General features: G+C 40.3%; 1 protein-coding gene across 9 annotated transcripts in view; it reads left to right on the plus strand.

The window, feature by feature from the left end:
- Positions 1 to 13,299, plus strand: part of RUNX1T1 (RUNX1 partner transcriptional co-repressor 1) — a 149,850-nt gene extending 136,551 nt beyond the window's left edge. For all 9 annotated transcript variants that reach the window (XM_043483914.1, XM_043483911.1, XM_043483913.1 and 6 more), the window contains one exon: positions 10,286 to 13,299. In XM_043483914.1, the coding sequence (XP_043339849.1) occupies positions 10,286 to 10,561 (276 nt within the window). In that variant the 3' untranslated portion in view covers positions 10,562 to 13,299. The remainder of the gene's footprint in view (positions 1 to 10,285) is intronic.
- The last annotated feature ends 223 nt before the right edge of the window (positions 13,300 to 13,522 follow it).

The following is a 13,522-nucleotide window of genomic DNA, read 5'->3' on the forward strand; positions in this document are numbered from 1 at the left end:
TCTTGCCTAGAAAACCCCATAGAGTATATGAGAAGACAAAATGATATAATACTGGAAGATGAGACTCCCAGGTCATAAGGTGTCCAGTATGCTACTGGGAAGAGCAGAGAGCAATTCCTAATAGTGCCAATAAGAGTGAAGCAGCTGGACCAGGGTGGAAATGACCCTCAGCTGTGGATTGTGTCTGGTGGTGAAAGTAAAGTCTGATGCTGTAAAGAACAATATTGCATAGGAACCTGAAATGTTTTGTCCATGAGTCAAGGTAAACTGGATGTGGCCAAGCAGGAGATGGTAAGACTGAACCTCCAATCTTAGGAATAGATGAACAAAATGGGCAGAAATGGGCAAATTTAATTCTGATGACCATTATATCTACTACTGTGAGCAAGAACCCCTTAAAAGAAATGGAATAGCCCTCATAGTCAATGAAAGAGTCCAAAATGTGGTACTTGGGCAGAATCTCAAAAAGAACAGAATGATTTCAGTTGCTTTCCAAGGCAAACCATTCAACATCCGAGTAATCCAAGTCTGTGCCCCAACCACTGATGCCAAAGAAACTAAAGTTGACTGGTTCTGTGAAAGACCTACAACACAGCAAAAAATGATGTCCTTTTTGTCATAGGGGATTGAAATGCAAAAGTAGTAAGTCAAAAGGTAGCCTTAATAACAGGCAAGATTGGCCTTGGAGTACAAAGTGAAATAGGGCAAAGGCTAACAGAGTTTTGTCAAGAGAACATGCTGGTCATAGCAAACGCCCTTTTCCAACAGCACAGTTTGACTTTACACATGGACTTCACCAGATGGTCAATACCAAAATCACATTGATTATGTTCTTTGCAGCCAAAGATGCAGAAGCTGTATAGAGTTAGCAAAATTAAGACCTGGAGCTGACTGTTGCTCAGATCATGAGCTCCTTACTACAAAATTCAGGTTTAAATTGAAGTAAGGAAAACCATTAGGTCATTCAGATATGACCTAAATCAAATCCTTTTTGATTATACAGTGTAGGTGATGAATAATTCAAGGGATTAGATCTGGTAGACAGAATGTCTGAAGAACTATGGACAGAGGTTCATAAGATTGTTCAGGAGGCAGTGACCAAAATTATCCCAAAGAAAAAGAAATGCAAGAAGGCAAATTGGTTATCTGAGGAGGCTTAATGATAACTGAGGAAAGAAGAGAAGCAAAAGGCACAGGAGAAAGGGAAAGATACACCCAACTGAACGCAGAGTTCCAGAGAATAGCAAGGAGAGATAAGAAGGCCTATTTAAAAGGAACAATGCAAAGAAATAGAGGAAAGCAATAGACTGGGCAAGACTAGAGGTCTCTTCAAGAGAATTGGAGATATCAAGGGAACATTTCATGTAAGGATGGGCATGATAAAAGACAGAAACCATAAGGACCTAACAGAAGCACAAGAGATTAAGAAGAGGTGGCGAGAATACATAGTGGAACTATACAAGAAAGGTCTTAATGATCCAGATAATCACAGTGGTGTGATCACTCACCTAGAGCCAGACATCCTGGAGTGTGAAGTCAAGTGGGCCTTAGAAAACATTATTCCAAACAAAGGTAGTGGAGGTGATGGAATTCCAGCTGCGGTATTTAAAATCCTAAAAGATGATACTGTTAAAGTGCTGCACTCAGTATGTCAGCAAGTGTGGAAAACTCAGCAGTGGCAACAAGACTGGAAAAGGTCAGTTTTCATTCTAATCCCAAAGAAGGGCAATGCCAAAGGATGTTCAAACTACTGTACAATTATGCTCATTTCACATCCTATCACGGCCATGCTCAAAATCCTTTGAGCTAGGCTTCAGCAGTATGTCAACTAAGAATTTCCAGGTGTACAGGCTGGGTTTCAAAGAGGTAAAGGAACTGGGAATCAAATTGCCAACCTTTGCTGGATCATGGAGAAAGCAAGCGAGTTCCAGAGAAACATCTACTTCTGCTTCATTGACTATGTGAAAGCCTTTAAGATGTGGATCACAACAACTTGTGGAAAATTCTTAAAGAGATGGGAATACCAGACCACCTTACCTGTCTTCTGAGAAACCTGTATGTGGGTGAAGAAGCAACAGTTAAAACCTTACATAAAACAACTGACTGGTTCAGAGTTGGGAAAGGAGTACGTCAAGGCTGTATATTGTCACCCTACTCACTTAACTTCTATGCAGAGTACATCATGAGAAATGCTGGGCTGGATGAAGCACAAGCTGGAATCAAGATGGCCAGGAGAAATACCAACAACCTCAGATATGCAGATGATACCACTGTAATAACAGAAAGTGAAGAGGAACTAAAGAGCCTCTTGATGAAGGGGAGAGTGAAAATGCTGGCTTGAAACTTGCCATTTAAAAAATTAAGATCATGGCATATAGTCCCACCACTTCTTGGCAAATAGGAGGGGAAAAGTGGAAGCAGTAACAGATTTTATTTTCATGGGCTCCAAAATCACTGCAGATGGTGACTGCATCCATCAAATTAAGACACTTGCTGCTTGGAAAGCTATGACCAACCTATATAGCATATTAAAAAGCAGAGACATCACTTTGCTGAGAAAGGTTCATATAGTCAAAGACACAGACAGTTTTTCCAGTGGTCATGTATGGATGTGAGAGTTGGAGCATAAAGAATTGAGCACTGAAGAATTGATGCTTTTGAATTGTGGTGCTGGAAAAAACCCTTGAGACTTCCTTGGACTGCAAGGAGATCAAAGCAGTCAATCTTATAGGAAATCAACCCTGAATATTCATTGGAAAGACTATTGCTGAAGCTTAACTCCAGTACTTGGGCCACCTGATGAAAGGAGTCGACTCATTGGAAAATACCCTGATGCTGGGAAAGATTGAAGTCAAGAGGAGAGGATGACAGCAGACAATGAGATGGTTGGATAGTATCACGGATTCGATGGACATGAATGTGAGTTGGCCCTGTGAGATAGTGGAGGACAGAGGAACCTGGTGTCCTGCAGCCCATGGGGTCACAAGGAATTGGACACCGCTTAGAGACTGAACAACAGCAACAAAGATCCATGTAGCACAGCGCTCCAGAAATTTTCTGAGTTGTTCTTTATTTGTTGAAATGAATGATTGGTCTAGCCATCATAGCAATTGATTGAAATTTGTATATATTCCCATCAAATGTAGGATCCATTGATTTTTCAATCTGTACCCAGAAATGAATAGACATTCTTTTAAAAACTCATGTTTGCGACCTGTTATTTGATACATATTACTCTAAATTATATTCATTTATGTGTTTATTCTATCAATAACAAATTATTGAGCTTTTATTATGTGACAGAGATAGCACCAGGCGCTGGAGGTACCCTGGTCTCTACCTTTGTGCTCACCATAACTCGTTAGAAGAGTCAAATCACTAAATTATCAGTCTTAATGGAGTTTAGTACAAAGGCTTCTGGAAAGAAGTTTTGTTTCATCTGACGCTTAAGGATAAGTCAGCAGCTATTCTGTAAGCCACCCTCCACGCACCATCCATGCCACCCTCATATTGCCTCATCCATTCTCTAATTTCACTTTGGTTTATAGACTAGTAATAGTTATCACAACCATATGAAAGATACTGGACTGCTTAGGCAGATACAAGCAAATGACATTTTCTGTACTTTATCTTTTATAGTGTATTACATGTTTCATCAAGAATGTAAAGCCAGTATTAGCATAAAATCAAAAGAAAGGAAAATCATTGAATCTGGCTGTCTTCAACTGTTTTATTTTTTTCTATATTCACTTCTAGTTCCTATCTGTAAACATATATAGTCTTTTTTTTTTTTTTCCAGTGAATATTGTTAGGTTAGAACTATTTCAAAAGGAACGTGCTGCAGCATTTCTTTGAGATCCATAACTTTTTCTAATTCAGGAATTCAAAGGAATTGAGCCTCAAACAGAAAGTCAATAATTGTGCTATTCCAATAGTTAGTTTTGTGTTGAAACTATTAAAGTGATATTTCACCACAGATTGAAGCAGTCTTTATTCATATTCCTAAGTAGGTGCAGAAATGCACATGCTTATATTGGGTGGTTTTGTGGCACTTAAATAGAAACAGTGATTGAACCTTCAGACTTCGTTTCCAGAACTTTCTGAGCCCTAATATTGTAAACAGGTCAATCTGAGAGGTTCATCTTTTTTACCCCCTCTAGAGTTCATGGAGCCATCCCCAGGGGATCCTGTGCAGTGCGACCCAGCCTCTAGGGATGGCCCCAGGGGACTCTCACATGTAGCCACCTCGAAGTCTCCCAACATGGCTCCTGGAAAAGCCCTCACAATCTGATCAGCCCTGTTGATCCCCAGAAGAATCTGGAGCTTTCAGAGTAGGAGCTGAATCTATGCTAATTCAAGATTTTTGCTTATTTGTTTCATTTACTAAAAGGCCGGCTGTCTGAATCCATAGATGTTCATGGTGTAGTGGCTGATCCACTGGGCCCAGAACGATCTGGCGTGATTCACCTCTCGGAACTTTGGTTTGCTCATCTATACAACTGGGATAATGTTTCTGTGACTTATCTAGGAAAGTGGGTAAGAGGTACAAGTAAGATAAGTAGAAATATTTTTTATAACAAGTCTCCTTACAAATGAGCAGTGTGAACATGTAAGAGAGAGACAAAAAAATCAGTTAAGAAGCTATTGTAACAGGAAGGGCAGGGAAGAAATTTCAATAATAACTGTGAGATAGGAAAGGAAGGGAGATCAGGAGAGAAGCAAGGTCTGTCAGGTTTGGCTCTGAGAGGTTGTTGGGGAGTTTCCAATGAGATGACAAAGTCTTTGGCCTGATTGTTGCCAGTGACTGAAAAGGACCATGCCAGGGAGTCGGGTTTGGGGATTACTGACTCAGATAACAGGGGAGCATCCTGGTAGTGCTACAGAACAGGCATTTGAGAGGAAGAGAAGCTCACGAAGGAAATAAAGGCTGGAAGATGATTTAAGAGTCATTTTCTTACAGCTAATAGTTAAAACCATGACTGAAAGGGAGCCTGTAGGGAGGAAAGTATATTTCTTTTCTTTACGCCAACTTCCCTCCTTGCCACATATTTAGAGGCACATAAAAAAATAGAAACCAGAAAGGTTATAGTATAAGAAACAGAATTTTTGTATCTTAAAACCAAAGTTAGAGGGACATGCCACAAGGAAAATTTGTTTTTTAAATTTTTAAAAAAATTTTTTGTCTGTGCCAGTGGCATGTGGAATCTTGGTTCTCCAACCAAGGGTGGAACACAGGCCTCCTGCTTTGGGAGCATGGAGTCTTATCCACTGGACTGCAGGAAAGTCCAACGATGGAAATTATCTTTAAAAAGGATGAATGGGGAGATGGTCAGTGGTAAATCTTCAGAAGATCTGAGGGCAGTAAGGAAGGAGAAGAAGTAAGTGGCCACTAATGACATGTTAGTGGAAGTAAGGACTCGTTCTAGCTGTGTAGCTGTCAGTGTCCATCAAGGGGAGGCACCGGACCACGAGCTTTCTGATTGTAAAGGTTGAGCCCTGCAGAGATGTGTGTGGTCTCATTTGCTTTCAGCCAGCGCCAGGAGGAGGAGGTGGTATTAGTTCCTGCCATTTATTCACGATCCACTGAGCACCCGGACCCCTTAGTTAGCACTGATATGATCCTGAATAATCCTATAGTTATCCTTCCTACTTTATAGGTACTGCCACTCTAGGAGGTTAAGTAATTTGCCTGTGGTTCTAAAGCCACTAGTGATATAGCTGGAGGTGAAAAACCAAGAAAGAGTGACGCTGAAGCCACTCAAAATTAGAAGCCATTCCATTACATACCATGGTAATACCTTTTCTTTGGTTACAACTTCCTGGTCCAACATCTGTCAACGTTTATGGTTGAAGTGCCCTTCTAACATTATTCCTGCCAAAACAGGTTATGAGAAGGATCTGCAATGGACAAGGTGTGGCATTTTAGAAAGAGTGGTTTGCAGTCCAAAGACTGTGAATCAAACCTTGCCTGTGTAATTTCATAGATATGGAAGTTATTTACTGTAAAAATTTACTTACATTTTGGGAATTTCAATTATAATCATTCTGCTTTATTCTTTGGGCATCACTTGTGTGCAAGGGTTTTTTTTTGTTTTTTTGTTTTTTTAGAATTATAGGTGGATAATAGCTGCGGAAACTTCTTAGGATAAAATGTTTTGTTTCTTATAAAAGGAATTTCCAACGGTAAGAACCAGAAAAGCTATTTATTATTTTGCTAGTAGGACAGAAAGACCATTCTCTCTGTATCTAAAATAACCAGATGAAGGAAATAATTTTGTTCATAGGGACAAAAAGAACTGTTGATATGAGACAAGTGTCAATAGTCTTTGACGTACAGCACTGGCACCGAAAGCTTCAACTCATCATTTCCACGTCGTATGTAGTGTCAGTACATTTATAAAGGGAGGGCTGTGTTCTGCCTCCTACTCTTCATCTGAATCCTAGCCTAGTTTTGGAAAATGGCTGATTCTCATGATAGGGAGGAAGAATATTCCTTATGCTGAAAAAAGAATAATATTATCACAAGTAAAGGAAGACTATAAAGTGCCATGGACTTTGGGAACGAAATTTGCTATGAAATGGTATTCTTGAGGCGTCTATTCCATTGTGGTAATTGTCACCAGAATCATTGCTTAAAAGACTGAAAGCAAAGCTCAGTTATCTGAAAAATCAATGAAGAAAACAAGCAACTATTAGGAAGTACTAGCTTGAATATGAAAAGCACAAATTGAAAAACATAAAGTTAGATGAAGCCATTGACCACCTTAACACCCTGCCTTTATGGATATACCCCTGGGTATGATACACAGTTTGCAGTTTTCCACCTTTGTGAATGACAGAAAGCTTAGAAACTAAAAATGATTCAAATTAGAGTACTCATAAGCTTCTGCACTCATAAGTACTGATAAGATCCATGGTTCCCAGAAGTGATGGTTGAGAGGCCAAGTGCCCCTGGTCCGGCATCGGTCTTACAGGTATGAATTAGTTAACAGGAAATTTCGTGGAGCCACCCAGAAGGACTTAGTAGAAATTTGCCTGTTTTCTAATGACTTTATTTTTCAGATATTTTTAATTTATTTGACTGTGCTGAGTCTTAGTTGCAGCACACGAGATTTTCAGTTTTCACTGTGGCATGCAAAAACTCTTTGTTCTCAGCAGGCAGCAGGGAACTCTGTTTCATGTGGGATCCAGTTCCCTGACCAGGGATTGAACCTGGCCCCCTGCATTGGGAGCACAGAGTCTTAGCCAGTGGACCGCCAGGGAAGTCCCTCTAATGAACTTTTAAAAAGGAGTATGCACTTTGGAGTTTTCCATTTGTTGAACACTTGAGCTAAAGTTCCCTACACATTCATTGCAATGCATTGTCAAGAGCAATAAAAAATACACAGGTTTCTTCCCACCAGCTTATTTGAATTACTCTTTGTTGCACCTTGCTAAAGTCGTAGGTTGTGTTTTGTCTCAGTGGTGGGTGGTAAATGAATGGGATTCAACAACTTCAGAATGGGACTGGAGGTAAAATGAGAGCCCTTGAATCCTGGATTAGAATCCAGAGATGCTCGGCAAAAAAGTCTCGTTTCCCAGCAGCTTTATAATCCAAAACATCTGTTTCTATATTTGGCATTATTCCACTTTTTTGTTCTTAAAATTGTTCCCATCTTTCAAAACACTTTAAAAAATAAAGAAGTCCCCATTCTGTCTCCTCCTTCCATTCCCCAACACATGCATTTGTAATTACCTGGTTTAGTCTGTGTGTTTAATCAACTTAAATTGAGACGGTTACCTACATCTGATTTCAATCTGAAGGAGCCCTTGAGAACCGGGCAGTCACGGCCTTGTGTCTGCCAAGATGTGACTCTGCCAGGAAACAGATAGGACTCACACCAGGGTATTTCCTAAAGGAGCCACTTGACTCAGATTAGATGTTTAATTTCCTTAAAATACTGTTTTGGATCTAGGTCTGTGTTCTCTAGTTGGGATTTTCTGATGTAATTTAGGAATTTCACTTATTTCTGAGTTTGTTCCAGGATCCAGCTGGCATTGTTCGAAATGCCTAAAGCTCAAGGAAGTAAACACCCTGGGTGCTGAGTGTCATACCTCGCTGCTCTGGAGGATGGGCGGGCCATGTGTGTTCAGATCTCTGTGCACCATTGTCCATGCAGTAAGATTGAGTTAATTTTGAGAGAGAACGGCTTCTGGTTATGGTCATGAAGCCTCTGATCAGAGGCACATATTTTTTGAGATATTTTCCTGGGAAAATTAAACTGCAGTAGAAAAAGATTACTTTGTTCTGGTATTGACTATTAATTGTAATTAAATTTTTATTTATAACATTAGCATAGAAATCAAAGCTTCTAGATTTCCTTAGCTATGTTCACTTGAAACACCTTCTACTGGCCAGATTGTGAGATCTTAAAGTTTTTTTTTCCTCTTCATTAGGCTATCATTTCTGAGTGGTAAAGAAATATGAACACAGGACTGAGCTCTTTCTAAACGTTTTATGCTATCATTCTTGAGTTTATAGGCTTCAAGGACTTGAAAGACTTTAAGAGCCGTTTATTTGTTAGCCAAATTAGGACGAATGCTAAAATTTCCTTAGCGTATTTTGCACAGTGGTGAAAGCCACAGTCCAGGGTGATGAGCTGACATTCCACTGGCGCATTTTTCATAGGCTTATGAGCCCACCTTAACCCAAACCACCAGCATGCTGAAAGCAAAAATAATCACAGGAAACACAGTGGGGAGATTTTTTTCGTATCCACATAGAGCGGGGCTTTAAAAAACTATATTTTAATTGTGTTAACAGCCACATACCTTCAGCTGGTTGGGGTTTACCAGATTACAGTCAGAAGTTTGTTTGGCAAGAAAGTAAAACAAAGGAAAATAAAGAATAAAAGGATGAATGGTACAGAGCTAAGATCACTGGATACAACATTGCACAGTGGATGGTCTTGCCAAAGGAGGCAGAAACATCTCAAGAGGCTTCCTGAGTCCCCCCTGCTCCTAGAAGGGCCCTTAGGACACTGCCATCGTCAGCGTGCTCCCCGAAGCTCCCCCGTTCCCCGGGATCTGCCCAGGCAGGGGCTTTTCTGCCTAGTGCCGCTGTGCCCAGCTTCATGGCATGTTTATCTCAGAGCAGCCTCATTTCTGCTTCTCTCACTGCTTGGAAAGCACCAGTGGAGACTCGCAGTAGGCTTGCTAGGGTGCTAAAACTCACTAGAGTTTTTAATTTCCTCTGCTTTTCTGACTGCTCAGAGCTGCTGCGGTACAAACAAGCTTCAAAGGAACTCCATCAGCTAGAAAGTAGTATATGAAAAGAGAATTGTTGTTTACCCAGCTTTAGTAGTTCTGGTCTTTTTAAAGCCAAATTAGGTGATCTGATTCTCTCATTTCACAAATATTTATTGAGCACCTACTGTATGTGTATATATATATATATATATATATCAGGTACTGGGTGCTTAGAAATATATCAGAGTAAAACCAAACCAAGGATCCAATCTCAAGGGAGCTAAAGTTAACAGGGATTGTTTTTAGACTTTCCTACCATTTGGTGTTCAGGTACAGTGAATAATTAATTGCAGTAGGGAAAACTAAATGCGTGCCCCACTCTCTGATCTGTGCTGGAACAGGGAATAGAATCCTCTGTCTAGTCCACTATATTCCTTTGAATCTAGTAGTTCAGTTCAGTTCAGTCACTCAGTCATGTCTGACTCTTTGTGACCCCATGGACTGCAGTACACCAGGCCTCCCTGTCCATCACCGACTCCTGGAGTTTACTCAAGCTCATGTCCTTTGAGTCGGGGATGCCATCCAACCATCTCATCCTCTGTTGTCCCCAGAGCATTATCATAGTTCCTTTGTGATTCCTATTAGTGTCTAAAAAGAAGAAGCTTCTGCCAGGACTGGTGTCTTTGTATCTTTCCAAGATGGGTATTTGCATTAGGAGAGGAAAAATTTCAGATGTAGCAGTTGTTAGTATGGTGAACAGAAAATTTAGATGCGAAGATACTAAACCTAAAGAGAAGGAATTTTACAGCGAAAACGGGAAAGGGTTTCAAACCAGTTTGTGTAGATGTCTTAAGAGTTTGTGAAGTCTGTGCAGTCACCGCACCAAAACCTGCATCTTCAATGTGTTCAGCGTGTGTACAAATACACACATGGATTTTTCATTCTCTCAGTTCTTAAAAATAAGGGGTGAGGGCAGTGCTGCCTAGTTTCTTTCTCAGAGTTTGGCCCGGTCCTGGTGCTAACGGGAGATGTCACCCTCTTCTGCCTCCTCCCGTAGAGTTGCTGGAACTGCGGCCGGAAAGCCAGCGAGACCTGCAGCGGCTGTAACACGGCCCGGTACTGTGGCTCCTTTTGCCAGCACAAAGACTGGGAGAAGCACCACCACATCTGTGGACAGACCCTGCAGGCCCAGCAGCAGGGGGACACGCCCGCCGTCAGCTCCTCCGTCACGCCCAACAGCGGGGCCGGGAGCCCGATGGACACCCCGCCGGCGGCCACCCCCAGGTCGACCACCCCAGGGACCCCTTCCACCATAGAGACGACACCTCGCTAGACGTGCACTCAGAACTGTCGGAGGAAAGACAACACAACCAACGCGAAACCAAGTCCTCATCCTCAGATGCTCAAAGTTGTTTTTTTTTTCCTTTTTGTTTTCGTTTTGTTTTGTTTGTTTATAGACGAACTATCCTGGTTCAGTACTTTCAGCAAGAGAGAACCTAACTGTATCTTGAGGCGATCGTAAAACAGAAGGCCAGTAACGGGTCATAATGACTTATTGTGGATAACAAAGATTTCTTTTCCTTAGAGAACTGAAAAGAGAGCAGAGAATATAACATGAAATGATAGATTTGACCTCCTCCCTGTTATTTTCCAGTAGCTGGGATTTTAAACTAGATGACCTCATTAACCGATGCTTTACCAAACAGCAAACCAAGAGATTGCTAATTGCTGTTGAAAGCAAAAATGCTAATATTAAAAGTCACAATGTTCTTTATATCCAATAATGGAGAAAAAAAAAAAGGAAAACCCTCAAGGGCATGAGCATTGGCTACAGCGGTAGACATTTTAACAAGAAGATGAATGGCGTCCGTGGGTTGCTAACTGAACTTTGAAGACCCGCTACATAACGCGCAGATGTGTAGCATATTGGAAGGAGACACAGATGTTCGGGGTTTTTTTTCCTGTTTCTGAAAAGAAATAATAATATCCAGGTCAACAGAAGGAAAAATGAAAGATGATTTTGCAGTGGGATATGTGAACACAACAGCAAGAAAAAAATGCCATAACACAAAAGGCTCCTTTATATATATATATAAGTATATATACACACACACACAGAAGTAAGAGACTCAGCCTGCAGTTATTAGCATCCTGGCAGCTTTGACACCAGCCAGCTGCTGCTCTAAACAACCCTCAACGTTTCTTCACTTTTGCAAGGTTCCACAGAGCAAGACATTGGGTCTATTCCAGCTCATTCATTTTATATTGAAAAATAATTTTTAAAAAAATGGTGGCTCCAGCTCCAGCCCCTTTCTAAATTTTTTCAACCCTACCCTGTTTGGATTTTTAATTAAAAACTAGTAGTTCTCTTGGTGTTAAAACACTTCTGTCCTGTGAGGTTTCCCAATGGTGTTTTTCTTGTAAACGTGCTGGACGACTGTGAAGACGCGTTGTAGTTTAACCACGTGCCCACATTTAGTCTCTTTATTCCTAGTTGGTGAGAAACCTGTATCTTTCTATGCTGCTTTTATATCTGTATGTATTAGTGGTATTTCTCTAGTAGTTAAAAAAAGAAAGAAAAAAAAAAGACTTTTTTGGTTGTCCTCAAGAAAAGAAAAGAAAAAGGCTATCTTTCGGAGCTGCTATTTCACTCTCTTATAGGATTTTTTTTCCCCCTGAAAACCAGCATGCTTCACGGAATGCTAACATATTGGTGTTTTTGTAAGAGGGATGTACATAAATGTATTTTGCACTGTCACAATGACTCCCTAGGCATGCTTTTTTTTTTTTTTTTTGAGCAAACTTTTTAAATATGCTAGATCCATTCCACCAAGTTTAGCTGTAGCATAGAGTAGTAGTGGATTTTTTTTCTTTTCTTTTTTTTTTTTTTTTGATAAAAAATCATTATTAGGGACTTTTGAAAAAATAACAAGATATCCTACTTAAAAAAAAAAAAAGACAGTGCATGTGTATCGCTGTAAGGTTGTTTAAGTATTTCTAATTTTACAAAAAAAAAAAAAAAAAGATAAATCATTAGAGCTCCAAATGCCGAGGTGTAGACTGACAGCTTTAACACTGCTGAATGCCAGGTTACACAGTGTTCTTACAAAAAGGGAAGTCAGCCAAAGACTGATCTGATGGACCAAAATTGGAATTTTGAAAAGCACCAGTACTACTTTCCAAAATGATCAGCAGGTTAAACATGTTCAGCAAGGTATAGTGTGAATCCATTAACCCTTCGTCGTCCAGGGTCCAGACCAGAACTACGTGTTAGTTTTGAAAACGGTAGCCCAGAATGTGGTTGTGTGCTTTACGGGAAGTCAGCAGTGCTGCAGGCTGTGTAGACAACCAAAGTTTTCAAGGCTGGGAAGACACTACTCCACGTACATACACACGCCAGGCATTTATTTAAAACTCTAAAGTGGTCCGTTAACTTGGGTTTGGTTTTGTTTTTAAATAAAGCCTTTGAATACAGTTTTACATGGCTTTTAAATATCTGCATAGAGGTAATCCCAAAATCTCTTTAACCTAACATTATTTGCATTTCCCCCTGTATTTTCATGTACAAGTTGGCTTTTAATTTTGTTCAGGTGGTGTTTTTTTTGTTTTTGTTTTTCTTCAGTGGCTTTTTAGTTTAGAAACTTCTGATGAGCAAGTGAATACATCTATCCACATGTTGAAAGTCCATCTGCCAGCACACCTGCTTAAAGTGACGTGAAAGCACATAACCAGGCTCTGAATGGGTTATATTTTATCATGGTGCTCCCAGAATCCTTTGACCTCACTCTGCTTTCTAGTCTGCTAATGACACTGGACAGTCCTTCCTTACAGAGCTATTATATGTTCTAGGCTACGAAGGGTTAAATCATCCCAAAAATGAGGTATGTCATACCCACACGTCTTTATTTCTAGAAGCTGTGATGTATGTGAAACAGCACTGTTATTCTTAACACTCGTGTGTAAAATAAGGATTTAGTACAGTACGTCTCATTACTTTTAATTCAGGGCACCCTGAGTGAAAACAAATACAAAAAAAAAAAAAAAAAAAATCCCTAACTCTGAGCTCTATCTCGAATTCCTCTTCCTCCTTCCCCGCTTCCTCCTCCTCGTCCTCTCCTCCTGTTTTGCTACATTCTCCTCAGTGGCAAAAAGTTTCACTCTACCTCTGACAGCATGTATATTGCACCAGTAGCTAACAAAAACTGGTCTAGTCAAACCAAATGGGCACAAAAGAACCAGGAAACCAAAAGTTAAGTTCATACAGCTGCGAACCATATCACTTCTTGGTAACAAT

Source organism: Cervus canadensis, chromosome 12 (assembly GCF_019320065.1).
Source record: "Cervus canadensis isolate Bull #8, Minnesota chromosome 12, ASM1932006v1, whole genome shotgun sequence".
NCBI lineage: Eukaryota > Metazoa > Chordata > Mammalia > Artiodactyla > Cervidae > Cervus > Cervus canadensis.